The 21965-nt window shown below is 44.4% G+C and overlaps 1 protein-coding gene across 3 annotated transcripts in view; it reads right to left on the reverse strand.

Annotated features, from left to right (window-relative positions):
• Positions 1-953: 953 nt before the first annotated feature.
• Positions 954-21965, reverse strand: part of C5H10orf90 (chromosome 5 C10orf90 homolog) — a 244669-nt gene continuing 223657 nt past the window's right edge. For all 3 annotated transcript variants that reach the window (XM_051145479.1, XM_051145482.1, XM_051145481.1), the window contains 3 exons: positions 5118-5181; positions 1462-1561; positions 954-1374 (listed from right to left, as the gene is read on the reverse strand). In XM_051145479.1, coding sequence (XP_051001436.1) covers positions 1336-1374; positions 1462-1561; positions 5118-5181 — 203 coding nt within the window. In that variant the 3' untranslated portion in view covers positions 954-1335. The remainder of the gene's footprint in view (positions 1375-1461; positions 1562-5117; positions 5182-21965) is intronic.

Raw genomic sequence — 21965 nt, forward strand, 5'->3', positions numbered from 1 at the left:
GAACATGTGAGCATACATATTTGTATATAAACACAGAGAGACAGATAACAAAGAAAGGAAGGAAGGAAGGAAGTAGAAAGTGAAAGGGCTAACTTAAGGGCACATAGCAGAGAGAAGACCATTCTAGAAGAAAGCCCTGAGGTAGAATTTTTAAGTCTAACAACAAATACAAAGACGATAGTGCTTCAGAAAGAAGAGACCTGAGCAGCACTGGGAGAGCGAGGAAGGGAGCAACCTTCTGACAGGGCCAGGGATGGTACCAGGGCTCTTGCATCATTCTCCTGTGGACACTGCCATCCCTGCTTCTCTTGCACCAGCTCCTGAGAGGCAATCTCCCCGCCAGGCACTGGAAGCACAGAGGACAATTACAGCAGCCAGAGATAAAGGAGGAGGAGGAGACATGTTGCCACCCTGGGGTTGTGGCAGGTATCATGGACTGATCAGAATACATGACAGAGAAATGCTTGCATTTCAAATGACTGCTTTTATTTCCATTTTTGTTGCAAAACTAATCTGTTCTTAACCCCCACAAATACATATTTATGAAGAATGCTTGAAAGAATAAATAAGAGGTGGGTACCACTGGGCCATTTGATCAAGATAACTTCCCATGGGTGGGTGGTGGCTGTGGCGAAAACACTGATGTCTCTACTCAGTCATGCTCCCGGGCTCCCACCAGAACAGGTGCTTTGGCTACCAAAGGCTGGCACGGTGGGTGGGTGGGAGAGAGGCAGAGGGGCTCTCCTTCTCGGTCTGTGCGCTGCCTCTTCATCTGTCCATTTCAAAGACAGCCTCTGGCATTCCAGAATGTGTATGCTAAACAAACTGACTTTCGCTTTGGATTTCAGCACTGGCTGCCACGGGGGGGGGGGGGGGGTGGGGGGTGGGGGTGGTGGAAGTTAAAATATGATAGAGTTTTGCTTCTCAAAAATTTGAAAAAAAAATGCCACGCTCCCCCCAAAAAATTCCCAAACATCTAACTAAACACGCTTGACTCTATAAAGATTTCCTACTTGAGTGGGGATGATATAATGAAAACTTCAGAAGCAATGGGTAAAATCCACAAGCGAAAACATGGAAAGGGTTAAATCTAGTAGGTTCCGGGGGAGGAGGGAGAAGTCCCCTCAATGGATCGCTGACCTATTGCTTCCAGTAGTGTTGCTTTTGTTGTTTGGGTCATTCTGAAAGTGACATTTCCTTTATGGGAAAAAAAAAAAAAATCAGAAGTAAAGTAAAAGTTATCTTTCACGTGTGAAGATAGCGTTGTTTAATGATTCGTCCGTCGTCATTGGAAGTCTTCCAGATCCAGGCTGTGGCTAGCAGGGCCACCTGGGATTATACTGCATTCCTTTGGAGGAGCTGATCCAGTAATTGCTGTTGGAGCAAGGGAAACAAAAATATCAAGTTCACCTCCTCATCTGCGCGCCACCCACTTCGCACCTGTGAGCACCAGGCACTTACCTTTTTGAAGACTTCTGCCCGGAGCCTGTTACTCTGTAGGATCACTCTTTTCTTTTCCTCTTCTTTTTTCTTTTTAACTTCCGGCAAGTTATTATAGATCCTGAAATAGACAGGAGACAGGATGAGTAATGAGATGGCAGGTGCTAGGTGAGGGAGGCAGGGCAGTCTCTGGCTTGTCAGTAGGAAGAAACCCACAGGTAGGGTCTTCCTGCTGTAAGAAGCCACCTGAAGAACTTCCCCTCAGAGGGCAGGAAACCCTGTGGAAAAGGAAGTAGAAAAAGTATAAGAGCCAGAGGGGATAGGAGACACCAGGAGGACAAGGCCGTCTACATCAACTGAGCAAAGCTCATGTGAACTCACAGAGACTGAGACAGCATGTACAGGGCCTTACATGGGGCTGCACCAGGTTCCTATGTAGCATATACTATAGCTTTCAGTTTAGTGTTTTAATGGGACTTCGGAATGCGAATGGTTGGGTCTCTGATTCTAGTGCCTTCTCTTGGGGCTCTTTTCCTTCTGTTGGTTTGACTTGTACAACTTCAATGTGATGGCTTTTGTTTTATCTTACTATATTTTATTTTGTTAAAAAAAAAAGAGTAAAGCATTAAAAAAAAAAAAAAGATACAAGTACGTTTATAAGCCTACTTAAATTCACAGAAACTCTGAAAAAGAAAGAACTCCTCTGAGGTCCCAGTACACAGTCACACTGGGGCCAGTGTCTCAATGACACTTCCTGGGCAGAGCAGGAGGCAAGCTGGGGAGGCCAGGTGTTTATGTGGGAGTCATCCAGCATTTGCAGGGATAATGATTTTGGGAAGTAACTACTTGTAAAAGGAAGGATGTTCAACCTACTGGTTTGCCATTCTGGGCACCCACATTCCTTCCATAGTCCCATTTTTTTGCCATCTGGCTTTTGACTTCCTGTGATTTGACAAGGAACAGATGGATGGCAGTGGCAGGCATCATATACTGAGGGAAAATGCTTGTTTCTCTTAGTGTGTGGTATGTCAGATTAGGCTGATTCTAAATGCACTCCAAACTCCAGTAATTTGTTCTTGTCCCCACGTAAAATTAAGAGCTTCTGAGTTACCAGTGGGGTCTAAGGGACCCTTGTCTGGAAAGTTGCTTCCTTCTCTCCGCTCCTCCTTAACATACGCCATTTAGGTCCTGGTGCCAACTGATTTTCCTCTAACACAAGGTGGTCACTGCATCCCGAGCCTGTAGGTTGCTAAGCTGTTACAAGGCCCTAAGTTCAAACATCTCTTTCTCATTTTCCCTCATGTATGAAAGTCAGGTGGAACACATTTGAGATTTTATGCCCTTAAAGAAGCATGAGCGCGAAGTATAAAAGGACGGTGATACTATCAGTAGGTGGCATCTTTGCTACTGAGCATCAGGCTAGTCACCAGATATGAATACACACACTCAACCCTCACAATGGCTGGAAGAGTTATGTAGGGGGGGCCCTGCCATACAATAAGAAACATGAGTTCCAGCAAGATCAAGAGATTTGGGTAGAGTGCCTGGGCTGGCTAATGGTGGGCTGGCACTGGGACCTCAAGCTGCATGTGTCCTACTCACTATGAAGCACTGTGCCCCAACTACACTGCGCACTGCTCTACACGACCTCCTGCACAGGCCCGTGCTTTGACAGAGATCAGCATTCTGGTTATTAGTGAGGGCCAAATAAATGTGTGACCAAAGAACACCCCTTCGCTGCTCTCTGGAGCAACTGGAACAACGACCAGGAGAGAAGTCTACCAGGGAACTGGTCTCAAAGGCCTCGAGTGGTCAGTTCCTCAGGTCTAGACGCTGCCTCTCCTGGAGCTGTCCATTCAACTGGGAAGTTCAGACAAAAGTGTCTGGGCTCTGCCTCCTCTGGCCCTGTACTGTTTCCTCAAATAAGATCCCCCTAATATATAATAGCATGCCCCCACAAAGATACTGTGCAGACAGTCAAAACCAAGGCCAGAAATCTGCATCTTGGGAAAGCTTACAGATATAAGCTACAGAAGGGAAGACATACACAGAACGCCACCACGTGTGGTTGAAGACCAGATGTCTGCTTAATGTAAAAACAAACAAACAAACAAACAAAAAAATGGGGGCTTTTAAGGGAAAGGGAGAGGAGAGAGACTATAAGCATCCTAGCAGGTAGGTCTGGGGCTGAGTAAAGGAGAGCTGGCTAACTGGTCTTTAGGGAGCTTCAGCTTTGCCTCTGTTGCTTGATTTTAAATAATAATATAACCAACGAACGTAAGCCATGACAAGGAACCCAAAGAAAAAGCAGTTTCAGGTTAACTGTGGGGAGCTGGGGTCAGAGTCCAGCGCTGCACACTCCACAGTGCAAAGATATCTGATGGCTTGGTTGGTCTGAGACCAGTATATAGGGCAGCCACAGGCTGTGGATACAGCGCCACATCGTAGCTTACTGGTCCTCCTCAGACATCAGTTTCTTGCCAGGACAGAACTCTGCCTACTAATGCTTCTTTGAAGTCCATTATTTAAATTGCTTGGTTGACAAGGCCTTATAATAGCAGTTTAAGGTTTCAGGACCAATAAGGAAAGGCTTTTTGTTGTCGCCCCCCCCACCCAACCTCGCCCCCCCCCCACCAAATTAAAGAGAATACTTTTGTTGCAAAGTATATACAACTTTTCATTTATCAAACAGCGACTCTGAAATGCAGCGAGACCCTTTATAAGCTCCAGTTAGATTGCTGGGAGTCATGCCATTAATGGTATGCCCCCACTTTTTATTTTCTTACTTTCAAAGAGGTTCCCTGTAGGTAACCAAAGTTACTTAATTATTGTGGAAACAACATAATCATGGTAAAAGCAGGGATTTAGGGTCTAGAATGGGGGCAAAATTATTCTTCCTATTTCGTTGGTGTCTCTGAGTGCACTATCAATTTGATTTAATTACTATAATCTCTCCCAGGACTAGGTACTTTATTACAGATTAATGACGTTTTATGTGTGTGAACATGGCCAACCCTGCTGAGTTTTTGTGTCCTGGTTAAGAGGCCAGGTCCAGGAAAGAATGGTAGCCTTTGTGTGCCCCCGGGGTGGTAAGAGTTAGTGGGAGTCTTAGATAGTGACTGGCCAGGCAGAGCAGGGAAAACCCTGGCGGCCCCTGCCAAGACTGCCACAGACAGACTTGCCAGAAAAGCTGGTTTGTGGCCCCTCCGAGGCCCCGCTGGCTCCCACGCTCTATTGGCTTCCAGCTTGGAAGCTTTTCTTCAGGACGGCCACAGTCAAGGCCCTCCAGGAAAATGGGTTCTCTCCTCCTCATAAAATTACTTTCAAAGGTGCAGCCGCACATGGCTCCTGCCCAGAGCCACGAGGCAAAGGCATCGAAGAGTTCCAGTTCAGAATCTGCTGATCACTTAGGGACCAATTAGGGGCCTGCTCCCGAATCCAAGACCCTTCACTTTCCTAAGGTTGGTCCAAGAGCAGCAACAGGAGCAAAAACATTTTCCGTGGCACTATTCGGCAACTTTGCTCACCTCAGCCAGGTTTTCAGATCGGCAGCCAAAAGCACCTCAGCCCTTAAATGTGAGCCTGGAGGCCCTGGCCCAAGGGACAGCATCTGGGTCCTCCAAGCTTCCCCACCTGTTCCCGTAGCTCTTCCCCTGCCTCCCACAAGAGGCAAGTACCTTTTAGATCTCATGTGCATCTCCCTCTCTGAAATGCATCTTTCTTTGGGTTTGAACAAGTTATCTGGAAGAAACAGAACAAGGATTAATTTCGGGAGACACAGAACAGCACAATGTATGGAGAAACCCTGAGGTGGATCCAGAACATTCCCTGTGGTTGCTCCCTCCTGCAAGGCGTAGCCTGTGATAACCAGGAGCTGGTCTCAGCGATAGTTAAACAGGGCAAAAGCACCATCAGGATCAATTCCAGTTATCAACTTGATGCAACCTACAACCAACCACGGGGGAAGGACGTCTTCGTGAGGAATTATTTGGATCAGGCTGGCCCGTGGACATGTCTGTCGGGCTGTCTTGGTCACTAATTGAAGTAGGAAAGCTCACACTGAACAAAGCTGGTGTCGTTTCATGGCTAGGCCCTGCATATGTTAAGAGCACTGGCTGTTCTTGCAGAGGAGTCAGACTCAGCACCCAACACCAAAATGGTGGCTCACAACTGGCTGTAACTCCAGTTTCAAGGGATCTGATACTTTCTTGCGGCCTCTGTGGGCACCACTCAGGCACATAAGTGCACACGTGCATACAAACACTCATATGCGTAAAATAAAAATAATTATTTTTAAAAAAACATAGAAAAACCTACCAAAGCAAGGATCCCTGAATGTATTCTGTGTCTGCTCTTGACTTTGACTCGCCCCAATAACAGACTGAGATTTGGAATTGTAAGTCTTATAAGCCCTTTCCTCCCTTACATCACTTCTTGACAGGATATTTTAATTACAGCACAGGAACCAGTGCCCAGACAGCTGCCCCAGCAAACACTTCTTCTAGCAGTAAGAAGCCATGTCTTGGCAGGCAAAGAGACAAGTGTGAGGTCTCCTGCTCAAAGGAAAATCCATATATTGGATTTCTGAGGGTTCTAAGGACAGGGAGACCTCCCAGCCGTCCCTAGAGCATTCTGAGAGAGGAGTGTCGGCCTCTTGCCTGTTGTCCTTCACCAAGGAGACCCAGAGACTTCTGCCTGCATGGCATGAAAGCCCTCTTAGCTTCACTAAGGTCTGGAAAAGTCATAGGATACGTCACATATGCTAGTACCCTTTGACTGAAAAAGTACTTTAAAGTAGCCAAAAAAAGAAAATCACGAGATTGTTTTGGTTTTTGTTTTTAACCTAAGTATATGTCAGGGTTAGCTTCAATTGCCAATTAGACAAAACCTAGTATCACCTGAGAGTAGAGCCTTAATGGCCTTTGGGCTTGTTTGTGGTGGGTCGTGAAGTCTCAGCCCACTGTGGGTAGCACCATTCCCTAGGCAGAAGGTGTGGAGAAATCCAGCCAAGCACAGCCAAGCAAGCAAGCAAACATGCATACATTCATTTCCCTATGCTCTTGGCTGTGACTGTTTGAAATTCCTGCTTTGATTTCCCCCTAGTGGTGACCTGTAAGGTAAAACAAACCCTGTGGGAAGGATTGTAAGCTTTGTGAAAGCAGTCTTGGTGGGCTTTGCCCTTACACACACCATGGATATTCCCTGAGATTAACCTTGAGATAGACTGAGTAGAGCCATCCTGGGCCTGGAATTCAGGAAGCGGACCTGGGGACTCCACCTGGACTACTGTATTTCTAATTGACCCTCAATGGGAGAAAGAGAGAGACCACCCCTTGCATGTGATATACAGACAGGTGGAGAGGACAGAGAGAGCAGTGGGTTCAGACCAGGCTTGAATGCACGTGGATCGGGAAGAGGATCAGCGAACAGGCTGGACCAACTCACAAGCCAGAGACACCAAGAGACCCGTCCCGTGGCACAGACACCGGTAGGTTCACTCTTTTTTCCCTTTCACCTTTTTTCCCTTTTGTGTAAGCTAGTTGGGTTGTATAATAAAGTTTAATTGTTAAGAAACAGAGCCAACAAACCCTTTTCTCCCTTAAGCTTCTTTTTTGCCAGTGCATTTTATCTCAATAGAAACCCAAATAGAACACTGTATGTATGTGTGTGTGTGTGTGTGCATTACACATACATATTTATATACATATATGGATCATTTCTTTAAAATGATATATTTTAAAACATACTTCAAGCCATTTACAATACCTGGGGGCGGGGGCAGTGACTTTGGAATGCCCAGGAAACTGAATCTTAGTTTAGCCAAGGGTGTGGTCTGACTAGTTACTATGAACTTCAGAAACAAGAGTCAAGGGAGAAACATAAGAGAAACAACAACAACAATATTTCCAATTAAAAGGGGAAAGACCCCAGGGCTCAGAAAGTTGGGGACTGTGAGAGGGGAGAAGACATCATCCCATGATGCAGTGAACCACAGTTCCTCCTGGTGCCCCACCCTAGCCTCCACTCCAGACAGGGATCCTGGAATTTCCCAGAAGCAGCAGAGTACCAGCTAAGTCTGTCTGGATCTTGGCAAAACAAATGTGTACCTATTTGAAGACTTCCTTCAGAGAGGGGAGAGGAAGCCTTACACAGAGTCTCAGGCCCACTTTTGGGTTAGCATTCTTTAGGACCCACTGGAGGCCAGGGTAGAGCCAGGGTGGAGGCAGTGAAGGCAGAGGCACCATGTCCTGGGGCGGGGGATAAAAACATTAGAAACTGCATTTGTAAGACTTTTCATAATTGCCAATGGACCTTATGGGGGAAATCAGAGGTTCATTTTCTCCTTTGTCTGCTTCTTCAGAGCACCTGACACCACGATCAAGCTTTGGTTCTGTTCCCAGGAGGAAACAAAAAGAAACGTGAGTCACCTGAAGATTCTGCGGTTCTGTTTTCTGAACTGTTCTCAGCTTGCTGCATGAGAGCAGGAGGTCAGATCCTGGACCTAAGCAGTCCTTGGTGGGCACAAAACAAGCAGCTCTGTTACTAAGAAGGCTCAAGGCTGGTGGGCTCACCCCGACCCTGCGGGCGGTGGTTGCTATGGATTTTGAGTTTGCTTAATCTCACCAAGCCCTTCTAGCAAAAGGAGGAAGCGATGGGGCCTCTTGGCCAGGAGAAAAAGAGAGAGAGGCAGAAGGCGGAGGGTCACCTCCCTGGAGGGAGTGGATGAAGTCCACCAGTGCGCTCTGGGTGATTCCAACTTCACCAGAGTAGAAAGACTCCACCTGCCTCAGCTGGGGCTTTAGTTTCACGCCTGTTACTGTCATAAAATATCCTGACAGAAGCAAACTAAGAGGTGAAGGGGTTTGCTTGGCTCACAGTTCTGGGACAGTCCATCATTTCAGGGAAGGCAAGGCAAGAGCTTGAGGCAACTAGTCATCTCCATAGTCAAAAGCAGAGAGAGAGAATGAAGGCACGACTGCTACTGCTCAGCTAGATTTCTCTACTCTTACACCCAGGGCCCTAAACCCAGGAATAATATCACCCACTTTCGGGCTGGGTCTTTTCACACTAATTAAGAGTGTCATACATACATACAGACAGACAGACCAATGCACCAGCCCCTCCTTCTGACTTCCTTTGGCAAGGCCAGGCCTCCTTAAGCCCTTTCCTGTGTCAAAGCCAACAAGCAACAAGGTACCGAGTCCTCCAACCCTGGTGACATGCCCATGGAGTTTTTCATTGTAGGTCTGGTGCTCACTGGTTTTCAAAGGGTGGGTTTTACCTGCTCAGGTTCCCTGTACGTGAGTGAGAGGCAGGACTTGGGTTCAGCCCCCGTTAGCCTGGTGCCATCCACATGTACTCTGGACTTCAATACTCTGACACTAACTTGAGGCTATAGATTTTTTTTTTTTTTTTTTTTGAGAGCTAAAAACAAGGGTTCTTCCATTTCACACAAGATCAATCCCAAGTTCAGTTCCCACACACCCCTTCCTTTTATAGCTCTTCAAGAGACACAGTGTGACTCATGGGGGATTCATTTCAAGGGATGAATTATGGCACATGTCTCCCTCAGACTTGGGGATGCTTTTGGAGGTGGGCCTTGCTGGAGGAAATGGGATACTGGTGGGGGTTGGGGGCTGGCCTTGGAGTTTCTATAGCTCGGGTTTTACTTCCTGATCCACCCAGACAAAAGGGAACCACCTCTTACTCTTACCATAGCTGTGAGCTGCTTGTAGTGACATGCCTTGCCCACCATGAGGGGCTGTACTCGCCAACTGAGAGCCACAACAAACCCTTCCTCTCTCTCGCTGATTTGTCAGCTGTTTAGTCACAGCAACAAGAAGCCCCTCCTGTATGTGCTTTGCTCAAAGATATGAGGAAATCCCATCTGCTCATTCCCGCTTACGGAAGTTTTACTTTTATAAAACTAAGGGACTGGTGAGAATCATTTTCAATTTTCTTCTGGATCCTTTAAGGATTTTCTTAGAGCTGCATATATTCTGGCTGCTTTGGAGGAAAAAGACTACAATTATATGTTCTCTATTATGATTCAAATGGAGGGGACTTTTCTTCAATAAAATTACCAAGGTAAGCTGCATTCTGGAACACACACACACACACACACACACACACACACACACACACACACACACACACACACAGCCCTCATTCTGACTTCATTTGGCAAGGCCAGGCTTCCTTAAGCCCCTGCCTGTCTCAAAGCCAACCAAAGAAACAAGGTACCAAGTCCTCCAGGCCTCTGAGGCTGATCTTGTAAAAGCCAAGCCCCCAAATCCCATTAATTTGTATAAACACGGGCAGGTATTTATCATAAGCTCTACATCAATTGCCTGTGAGAGCACGGATGGGGTCAGGTAGCCTCAGCACGCAGCCTCCTGATAGTGTCATGTCACTAGGAAGCAGCCAGGACCCTCCCTCCCCCGATGCCAGCACAGCTGGTTGCTGGGAGGCTTGGAATCTTCCCCTCCGACAAACCTTCACAGCTCCCATGGGATGGCAGAGTTTCACCTCCCTCTGCAGTAGTCTATGTGAAAATTAACCTGACAAGATCCATCCCAACAATGAACTCCCAGGAGCCTCTTTTGGTCATGCCAAGCTCTTGAAAGAGCATTTTAAACATGTGCTTCTCCTGAGAAACGCTCAAACCAAGTCCTGCCTGTTGAAACACAGCAAAGCCAATAAGCTGCCCTGGGGAGTAGATGCTTGGTTTGCACCTCTTTAAGTCTTCTGTAAAAAGCATTAAAGCCTGATCTTTCTGGGGAGAGTGGAAATGTGGGGTATTCTAGGGCTTGCCAATTTGCATATATTCTAGGACCACAAGTTGGGCATTGAGTGATTTCAGATAGGCAGCCGGCTGGGGCCATCACCCCATGGTTCCTGAGGTTCAGTTCAGACCTATTACACTCAGCGTGTCTATCCATCTCACCACTGCAGAACCTCTCATTCATCTGGAGTAGGCAATAGTGGGCTGATCTACATTGGTCTAATGAGAGCTTCAGAAATTAACCACACAAAGGCTTAGTGGGGATTCAAAGAGCCCTGACTCTGAATTCCTGAGATGGGAAAACCCTGTGCTGGGTTTTCTAACGTCTCTCACCTCTCTAACATCCTGTCCTGCTTATGTGGAATCCTGTGCCTGCTGGCAGCTGCACTGGGTGACTGACTTATCTAGGAGCATGGGAGGTAAGTGGAGGCCCCAAAGTGGCTAGTGTGGTCATGAAAACAAAGGTGTATGCCCACTATCATGCCAACACATGAGAGAGTTTGAAAAAGCAGTACAGATCTCTGTTCCTTCTGGACAAGAGGAAGAAAGGGAAAAAAAAATCCCAAGGGGGTCTCCAGTAAACAAATGCTGTGAGAAATAAGATGAGGACGAGGTCCCGGGCGGAGCATAGAAACCATTCTCTCCACAATGTGTGGCCCACAAGCTGAAAGCAGGGCCACCATCTCAGGGTTTACATGAGAAGATGAAGGTGAAAGGGAGTGAAGGGTTGAGTTGAAAAGGGTCCTTTGGGAAGGGTGAATGAAAGGGGCCATTATGACTGTGGCAGCCAGGAACCTCCCCTCCGGGAAGACTTTGCAGCAAGGTGATTCTCATCCTTTTCCTGACTCCACAGAGGTTTTCTCTGATAGGACTTTAGACTTGAATCGCAGCTATCTGACTGTTGCCTTTCCCCCAAAGTAGCATATAAGCCCTAAGGCAAGGTGAATCTGTTTTCTATTCATTCACACTACCCAGTTCAGTGCCCCTGCCCCTGCCTAGCCACACTCCACCCCTTTAAGCAGAGAACATGCGATGCCCCACAGTGATACTTATTGCCTGGCCTAGCGAGGGGCAAAGGGATCAAACAATCTTCATTAGTTCCCCGTACAAGGCAAAGGGATTGCCAAAGAGGTCTAGCCTAAAGATTGCCAAGGACTTAAGGATCCATAAGTTACACTTAGAGAAATCCCATACACTAGTGTTGGCAGCACCAGAGGCCACTGAACTAAATCAGATCCTCACTTTCCTTGAGACCAGAAGCGCCACAGTGAATTCCAAAGGGGCCCTGGCCACTTCCAAAGAAAGGTGCATGCCTGTTGTCCTCCAGGAGCTCCCACAACGCCCACGGAATAGAAGGAACCCTACCTGGAAGATGGGCGGCTTAACTGGGCCCTAGAATGTAATGACCCTGATTCTTAATTATCTAACCCAACAAGACAGGAAACTCTACATAAAGATAATATAAGCATTCATAAATAAAGTAGTATACTTTTATAATGCACACAGGGTGATTCTTTTGTCTTGAGTGACTCAGAACTAAGTCTAACTTGTGTCAAGTTGACAAAGAACTAGCTAGCACACCTATATTTGAGGATCCATGTTACAGGACATACAGTAGTATAAAGGGTAAGAAAAAAAGCCGAGCCCTCCCGTAGGCTTCACAGCCTGAGACAGGAATGCCAGACAAAGGATGCCCAATTGAATTTGCACTTACAATGAACAATAAAGCCCTTAAAGTTGCAGACATCTTAGATGCTGTGCAGAACCTAGTTATTCAAGGGCTTGTTAACTGTAGTTGATCTGAAATGCTGCTCTGGCCTGGTGTGAGAATTAATGTTGATCCTGGCTGCAGATGCAATGTGACCGGCTACGCTCAGCTCTGCCATACTGGCTGTACCCTTAAACTGAGGAAGCTGCCCTTCCCTGAGCTTTTTTTTTCGGGTATCTGATCACAGGAATGGGAAAAGTAACAGGTACACCAGCATTCAACATTTCTGTTTGCTGAATGGATGCTGAGCTTTGTGTACTCAGAGAGCACAGCCATGCCATGATAACACAGCATCAGGGCCACATGTAGATGGGGAAGCAGATTATGTCAGATCTTTGTCATCCACTCAACCTTCTGGTCATTTTGTCAGCTCGAGTTCTGCCCTGTCTGGCAGGCTTCTCTCTTTTCTGTGCATATTTCATATCATAGTATCTTTGAAGCACTTTCCAGGGTCTGTGACAGGTTCTTCATTTTCCAGACGTCTTCATGCTGGGCACTAGCACAGATAGCACAGGAGCCAGCATGTGCACAGTTCTGGGCAGGAGCCATAGCTAGGCAACATTCTGGTGAGGCAAAGCCTGCCACAGACACAGACCCCAAGCTGTCCGCTGCCCAGACGGTCCCCAGGGCTCCAGCCATTCCTCCCAGGCATAGCTGCACCAGAGCACCACAGGCCGACAGTTGGAACACTTCCTCACAGGCCTAAATTTCCAAGGAAAACTGGAAAAATTGCAGCTCCAGTTGGGAAATTTTCAGCTCCAGTTGGGGTTTCTTTAGTAAGTGTAATGGGTATAAACAAACAAACAAACAAACAAACAAACAAAATCCCAGCACAATATTTGCAAAGTAGAGTTTTGAAACAGTCCAAGATTAAAGATGTTTAGGAAAACTAAGGTGAAATCGATTTCAACACTTATATTCACTGGAGGACCTGTAAGTGCCTTTAACATCTCTAGGCATTGTGAACTTCTAAGGGAAAATAGTATAAAGAGCACAAACATTTTTCAAAGTAACTCTAAGAGATGTGGATTACTCCTCTGAGACTGTAAGTAACACCAGACTAGAGGACACTAGAAAAAGAAAAGAAAAGCCAGCTACAGTACACTGACCATTAAATTTAGCTAATTAGCATTTTCCAAAATTATCAGTGCCTGTTGGATGGGATTTAATTTTCATCAACAAAATAAAATGTGGCTGGGCACCATGACATACACCTGTAATCCCGGCACCGAAGAAGAAGGAACAGGAGTGTAGCCATGAGTTCAAGGACAAGCCTGGGCTGCATACTGAGTACCAGGTCAGCTAAAGCTACACAGCTAAACCCTGCTTTGCTGCTGCTGACAGTAATAATCATCATTATCACTACTAATAATTACATAATAAAATTTATACAATTTGGCATAGTTCTCATTTTCGGGAAAATGTGCAGGTTCTGGTCCTTGATCCCCCTAACAGTGTTTGTGTTTCAGACCCTGGATCCATGGCAACTGCCCATCATCATGAATAATGTTATTCTACTGCAAGATAGAACCAGTACCAAGAGAGGTTCCCTGTCTATGGCTTCCTCAGTAGGAGAAAGACAGACAAGGAGGACCCAACAGCACTTGCTGCCATTATGAACACCTGTAATCTCTGGTATGCTCAATCTCAACCAACAGCTACACCGACTTACTTCACTGTGCTGTCATTGGATCCAGAAGCGGCACAGCCACCCACTCAGTTCCCATACACCCATCCACAGAGATGAATCCCCCTAACTATAAAGAAGCAGCTTATCAACCTTAGAACGAGGCTACTTCTCCATCACATGTGCACATCGACACAAATGAAAATCCAAGGAGACGCACACTTCCACAGAATGAAACCATTGTCCAGCAGCTGACACTAAAGAGACAGAGCTCTAGAAATTCCCCGACAAAGAATTCAAAATAATTGAAGGAAAAGTACTGTACTATCACACACACACACACACACACACACACACTTCAATGAAATTAGGAAAACAACAAATGAACAAAATAAAAGGTTTAGCAGATTGAAATAGCTTTTTTTTTTAAAGAGGGGGAGCTCAGTAACTATGAAGCTAGATCACAATACATGAAATGAAAAATATAATAGATTGTCAATAGTGAGACTGATTAAAAGAGAAGAAAGAATCTGAACTCAAAAATGGGTTATTTGAAAGTATGTAATCATAGAAAAAATAAGAAAATAGAAAAAGTTTACATGCTTTAGGATATGACATTAAGAAAACTAAAATATTGTATTACAAGATTCCGGGAAGAGAAAGAGAAATGGGCAGAGAATTTATTTAAAGAAACAAAGTTAAAAGTCTGGGGAAAGATATAAACCCCTAAGTACAGGGATCTCAAAGGGTTCCAGTCAGACTCATATCAGAGAAGATGACACCAACACACTCAACAAAACTCCCAAAACCAAACACACAAAATCTTGGAATTAGACAAAGAAGATTCTCACGCATCCCAGGGCATTTAGATCTGTCGTCGGAAAACTCAATTGCTAAGGAGCAATGAAATGACATCTTCCAAAGGCTAAAAGAGAAACCACAACAAAAAATGCTAACCCAAGATACTTTACTTGACAAAGCAGCCTAGAAACAAATGGATAAATGCCTGCCTTGAAGAACATCACCCAACCTGCTTTGCTGGAAACACTGAAGGACATTCTGCAAGCAGAAACAAAAGGCTGCAAACTAGTAAGAGAAAAACCCAGGGTGTGAGAATCACTGAGACAGTACACAGGCTGCCCGAATTAGAGTATTCTAAGACTATAATATTGCTGTGAAAGTAATTCATACCTCTAATAGGTTAAGAGAAAGAGATCATTAAAACATAGCTAAGGTAAAGGAAATGCAATATAAAATATGTAAGTTACTATACGTAAAATTGGTGGTGAGGAAGTAAAAAATATTAGCTGAATGGTGGTGGCCCATATCTTTAATTCCAGCACTAAGGAAGCAGAGACAAGTGGATCTCTTTGAGTTTGAGGCCAGCTTGATCTACAGAGTGAGTTCTGGATAGCCAGGGCTACACAGAGAAATGGGGTGTGTGTGTGTGTGTGTGTGTGTGTGTGTGTGTGTGTGCGTGTGTGTGTGTGTGTGTATCTGGAGGGTTATTTTATGGGGGGGGGCTGTATTTCTGAGACAACAATCTTCCCATCCTGTATCCCAAGCACTGAGATTATAACATGGACCCTCAAGCTGTATAAATACATAGTTCTTATATTCAAGTAACATTGAATTACTATTAGTTTAAGCAGCTTTTGTACATTTTATCTAGAAATGAGAAATAATAGGAAGGAGTCAATGATTGCTATACCCATAAATAAGTATGTCACTCAGTTCTCATCATAGAAGCTTCTTTCAGTGGATGAAAACTAACAGGGAGACCCACAACTAGTCACCATGCAGTGAACGAGAGTGCTCACCCCTAAGTGGGACAACTGTTTCACACCTCTGCCTCAAGGCTCAGGCATCTAAGAAGGAAGATGGTCCAAGCCAGAGGTGCAGACAACTTTAAGGAAACAGCATTTCACAGACATAAAGGGCAGATGTGCACATGAATTCATAGTGCTTGTGACAGCATGCATAAGATCTGCCCAAGCTCAAGCTAGGAGAGGTGGACACAAGGTCCTGCCACTAGCTAATGAGCTATTGGCATTTTATTGTGGCTTGGAGAGGGAAAGTCAATTTCTCCAATGGAATGACATTTGGTATATTAACTATTCCTAGACAGACTTCACACCCAGTAGCAGTCAGCTACTGAGAGATGATGAGGTTAAAAGATACACAGAAATAGAAACACACACACACACACACACACACACACACACACACAAAATGTTGGATGGGTAGGGAGGTGGGTGGGAGTTGGGAGGGGGATGAAAATGATCATTATGAAATTCTCAAAGAAAAGATCTAAATGTTATTTAAAACACAAAGGATCAAATCCATCACTACAAAACTATCAACACAGAAGATAGCAAGAGAGGAAAAACACCAAGGTACTATAAAAATAGGAAACAAGAAAATAAAATAATGACAGTAGGAAATTCTTATTTATTAGCAATTATCTGGAGTGTAAATAAGTGAAACTGTCTACCAAATGTCAGAGTCGGGGCTGGAGAGATGGCTTAGTGGTTAAGAGTTCTAGCTACTTTTCCAGAGGATCAGAGTTCAATTTCTAGCACCCCACATGGCAGCTCACAAAGACTTATAACTCTAGTCCCAGAGGATGCCCTCTTCTGGCCTTCACAGGCACAACACCCATACACATAAAATTGGGGGAGAGGGAGTAACAGAGTGAATGCATGGATTGAAAAAAGACAGGTGCAGTGGTAATACAGGTCTGTGATCCTAGCACACGTGGGTAGAAGAATCAGGAGGACTTCTAGATCAGTGTCAGCCTGTGCCATAACAAGACCTTCTCCCAGGAGAATACGAATAGATGTAAATATAAATGAATAAACACAAAACAAGACAGATTTGTATACTGCCTCTGAGAACTTGCTGTAGCTTTTGAAGTGCACAGACTAGCACGATATCACTAAGAAAGATGGTCTATGTAAAAGGAAGTTCAAAGGGACCAGGGGAGGCTCTGCTTAGGTCAGGGTAAGGAGTCCAAGCTAAACAGGGGGACAGATTGTAATTGAGTCACAGGCACAAATCTGAGACTGTAGCCACAGTAGTATAAAGTGAAATCAACTGTAGAAAGTTCCCGAATACCTGGAGGTGAAATAAGATGCTTCAGCACAACTAAAGGGCCAAAGAAGAGGAGAAATATCAGGAGGCAGAAGGGGCACAGCAGAGCAGTACACACAGGATTTGGCAAAAAGCAACCCTGAGAGGGAAGTTCATACGCCTACACTCATGAAGAGTCCAAAAGATGTAACATTATTACCCAAGGAGTCAGATAAAGAAGAACAGACGAAGGCCAAAGTCAGTAGAAGGAGGAAATAACAGCAATCAAAGCAGAAACCGGTGAAATAAAGATTAGACAAACAGCACAGAGGATTAAGATAGTGAAGGGCTGGGTTTGAGGGCGGATGAGACCACTCAGCGGGGAAGAGGCCTCACCAGGAAGTCAGATGACCTCAATTCCACTGCTAGAACTTATGTGAAGGAAGGAGAGAGAATGGGTCCCAAATGTTGTCATCTTACCCCCCCCCCCCACACACATGCATACATAGGCAAGTAAATGCACACACACACATGAGAGAGAGAGGGCAGACAGACAGATGGCAGACAGAGATGAGAAAGAGAGAGAATTAATTTTAAAAATATAAGTTTGGGTTGAAAAGATAAAGAAAATTGACAAATCTTTAGACTAAGAAAACATTCAAAGGAATGGAATCAGAAATTAGGGGAGACATTGCAACTGATCCCACAGAAATGCAAAGGACTGAGACACAGCTGTATATGATTATACTTATAAACTGGATACTCTCGAAGGAGGGCATATATTCCTGGTAAGATAAAAATCCACCAAGAATAAGTCAAGAAGAAAGAGCAAGTCAGGACAGGCTAACAGCAAACAAAGACATTCAAGAAGAAGTTTAAAGTCTGGAGGCTTCACTGTTGACTTCTAGCCAAGAGCACAGTGAGAGTCCAACAGAAGCCTTCCTGGGCACTTGCAGACAACTGAAGAGAGAAAACTTTCAGTGGTTGTGTACCTAAGTGCAGACAAATTTAATACAGGTCAACATATGTGATGGACTTGGTTGCAAAAATCTTTGATGAAAGATGAGTAAGCTGAACTCAGTATCACCCAGTGATTTAAAGGCTTGTTCACCTGTCAAGTTTAACTTTGTGTGTGTGTGTGTGTGTGTATAGGTGGTTGTGGTGTTGTGTGTGCTGTGTATGTGTGTGTGTGGTGTTGTGTGGTATGATGTGGTATGTATGGGTGTGTATGTGTGTGTGGTGTTATATGTTGTGTATGTGTTGTGTTGTGTTGTGTGTGTGCTGTATGTGTGTGTGTGTGTGCTGTGTGTGTAGGGTGTGGTGTATGTGTGATCCACACTATTAATAGAACCAAAGAGAAAAATCATTATTTGACAAATCTCAACATCTTGTCATAGTAAACAAAACAAGACTCAACATATTCAGATACTAAGTGAAGAAAGAATCTACATCAGTATAATGAGGGGCAGAGATGACAAACCAAGTTTAGATGACACCCAACGCCACAGACTTGAAGGCTGCCCCTCTAAGGTTGGGAACAAGACCAGACTGCCCACCCTCCCACTTCTGTTGTCTGTGGAATTAGACACGAGCAGTCAGGCAAGATGAACAAAGGGCGTCTGGAAGTGAGATGGTCTTTGTATGAAGAAGAGACAATGTTATCATGGAGGAACTCCTGAAGATGGTGGCTGAAACTGTGCAACCAAGAATTCAGCCCACAGTCATTATTGCTTCCATATGCTATCAAGGAACTAGATGGAAAAGCAATCAAGAAAGCTTCCCATACTAATGGCTTCACCAAAAAATGAAAGTAGGAATGCATTTAAGTAGGCTAGGAGAGGCTTGTACTATAAAATACTGGAGGAAGAATTGGAAAAGACATTAATAAGTGGAAAGAGACCCCCTGCTGAGAATTTGGAGAACATTGTTGAAAGGCTCATGGTACTCAAAATGACCTGTGCGTCAGGGCAAAACAAAAAACAAAAACAAAAAAAAAAAACCTTGACTAGACAAAGGCATCTTAAGTAAAGGAACACACTAGAGGTACCGTGTTACCTGACTTCACTATCTACCATAAAGCACTCGGAATCAAAACAGCATGACTGTAGCATAGAACAGACATGCAGTCCACAGAACAGAATAGAGACCTGGAAACGACTCCATATTTTTTTCAACTGATCTTTGACAAAAAATAAATAAATAAATAAAATAAAAACCATTGAAAATACATGGCGGGCAATAGGCAATCTCTTCAATCAATGCTGTCAAGATATGCAGAAGAATAAAGCGGGGCCCTTATCTCACACCATCAATTCAAAAGGGACTAGAGACTTTTAAACGCAGGACCATGAAGAATGAAACTACCTTACGAGGACATTTGGAAACAGCTCCAAGACACTGTTCCAGACAATGCGTTTTTGGATTATGACTCTCAAAACACAAGAAGCAAAAGTTCAGTTGGAAGATACTAATTAAAATGTGCCGCACAGCCAAGAGAACGATCAACCAAGTGAGGAGACGGCCTATAAGATGGGAGACGATATTTGTAAGCCATACATCTGATAAAACGTTAATTTATAAAATAATTAGGAAAAATACTCCAATAACATCAAGAAAAGAATTTGACTATTTGAATGTATAAAAGAGTCCAATAGCCATTCCTCAAGTGGTCATTAGATGTATGAAAAAAGGCATTCACAACATACTGCATGGAAATACAAACTGAGCCCACCATAAGATATCACTGCATCTTCTGCTGTGGAAAAAAAAATGCTACAGGAACTTTTGGAGAGGGGTGAAGAAGAGGGACCATTAGACACTATTGATAGGAACTGACTCCTTACAAGTTAAAAAGAACTGTCTGTAGATGCACTTAAACTGCATGATATCTATTTCCTTGAATTTCAAAGGAAATCAAACCAATATGTTGAAGAGACATCTGCACTCCTGTGTCCATTGCTGCGTTGTTTATAATGATAACTATATATACATATTATACTGCATATATACAGCAATATATAAAGTTGTTTATAACAACAATATATAATGAGCAGAGGACTCTAATAAAAATGAGACTGGGGTAGGTGGATGGGGGTACGACCTAGGGTTTTTGTGTTTTGAGGATTCAAAATCTCAGCTTTATTTTTATTTTTATTTACTTTTTTGGGTATTTTTTAAAAAGAGAAATAGTCATATGTGACATGGATGGCCCTTACTTAAAAAAAAAACAAAAACAAACAGGCTGAAGAAAAACAAAAATACTGCAGGATTTCACATAGGCACTCATAGAAGCACAGACTAGAATGGCGAAGGTGGCCTGGGAACGGATGGCTAAGGGGATAAAGTTTGGTTATTTAAATTGAAGGATATTCTGCAGACTTGCTTTATGCTGAGATGAACTGCAATGATCTGGCAGCATTCAACCTCAAGATTGCTGAGACATCTTAATGGTTCTCAACACACACACACACACACACACACACACACACACACACACACAAAAGTAGGTGGGTATAGCTGTGTCCCTTATAGCCATCGAATTATTTTGCAGTGCACTCCTTTATGAAGGGGCAGTGCACATCATAGGTTTGTGTAATTGTTGTCAAGCTGGAATAAAGCTAAGAAACACACCTTGCCTTCAAGCCGCTGCAGCCATTGCTATTCAAATAGTAACTTAAATAATAACTTTGTCAGGGCTTTCTTCAATTCTAGAGTACTCTAGCTTTTTTTTTTTTTTGAGAATCATAAAAAAGGGAGAATAATAAGAAATGTATGGAGTATCGATGAACTTCATAAACTATTCCCTTAGCATTTCTGCATAGATTATTACTTACCTGTCTTGTAGAAAACAGAGTTAGTCATTTCAGAAAACAAATCCCAGACACTGGGCACATCCCTCACACAGTTTTCCCCACCATCTGCAGACCAGAGCTCCTACATTTTATTACTGTGATTGGAAATGACCTCACCCTGTAAATCTAACTCTAACCAACAGATGAGAATTGGTCTTTTCTTCCTACACTTCTTAAAAACCATAAACTTCTTAATACAAAGCAATGCAGTAGGGCTACCCTGTTGCAGGGTCTGAAGTCTGCCTGTCAAGAGCTCTGGACCAGGAGACCTCAAGTAGCTCATGCTTCCTGTTTTCTCTGTGAGCTGATAAAGAAAAATTTTCTTTTCTCTGATAAGCACATTTTAAAATTCCTCTGTGGGTAATATTGGGAAAGTGGACCACAAATATTTCTCTCGGCGTCTTCTGGGAAGACATTCATGGGATCAGATGAGGCAGACACGAGGATGTCATGGCCAGCTAGGAACTGTAGGAGCTGTGGCAACCCTAGCTGTTGCCATCGCTTATCTACTGAGTCACATCTCCCCCTGGATGCTCTGGGAATGGAAAGCCATGTTAATACTGGCTCCGGCCAAGAATTGTCAGCGATCTTCTGGGAAAGGAAATTTGCAAGCGCCTTCTAGAGAATTCCGGCCTTCTACTGGCCCGTGATTTGAAAGGCTCTGACTTGGCTTACCTTGGAAAGTGTGGCTAATGCAAATCAGATTAAGTCCATCTGATCTGTGCGATACAGTTGGAGAGTCTGGTGTGTCAGGTGGCCACCCATGCTTCTGGTCTGGGGACATTCCCCCAGCACACAGACAGGGATAATCTAAAGTGAAGAAGCATGGAGGTAGGAGATTGCTAAGTACATAAGAACCGTGAGCACTCAGAAGGCAATGGAGGCAGAGAGGAAAGAGGGGCTTGTGGAAGCAGATGCTAGTGATGGATTTTCTGCATGCCTAACGGTTAGATACACAGCCTAAATTGGAATAGCCATGGGAAAATGCCATAACAAGAAGATAGGAAAGGAGCCGAAGTAGAAGCGAGGCCACACAGGTTGGCTGTGGCAGGACCCTGCCAGGGCAAAGCTGTAGTATTGAGATAACGGTAGTGACTCATCTTTGAGAGAGAGCTCAATGGAGAAGCAAAAGCCTCTACACACCAGATCACGGGTCAAGGGGAAGAGTCTAGGAGTAAGAATATGGAGGCTGGATGTGAGGTCAGGTACAGAGAGAAGGGGCAGACATACTTCCATCAAGTGTTTTCTCACTTTTCCAGAGTTAAGATAGAAAATGAGATTATCTAGGGAGAAGGTGGCAACGGTAGGTGGGGAGGGATCTGGACAGGATGGGCATACGGCCCAGGGAGAATCTGAGACTCCAGTGGGAGATGGTCAAAGCCAAGTTTGGGGAGCTGCAGTGAGAAGAGGATGAAGTCCGGA

This window comes from Acomys russatus, chromosome 5 (assembly GCF_903995435.1).
Source record: "Acomys russatus chromosome 5, mAcoRus1.1, whole genome shotgun sequence".
In the NCBI taxonomy this organism is placed as follows: domain Eukaryota; kingdom Metazoa; phylum Chordata; class Mammalia; order Rodentia; family Muridae; genus Acomys; species Acomys russatus.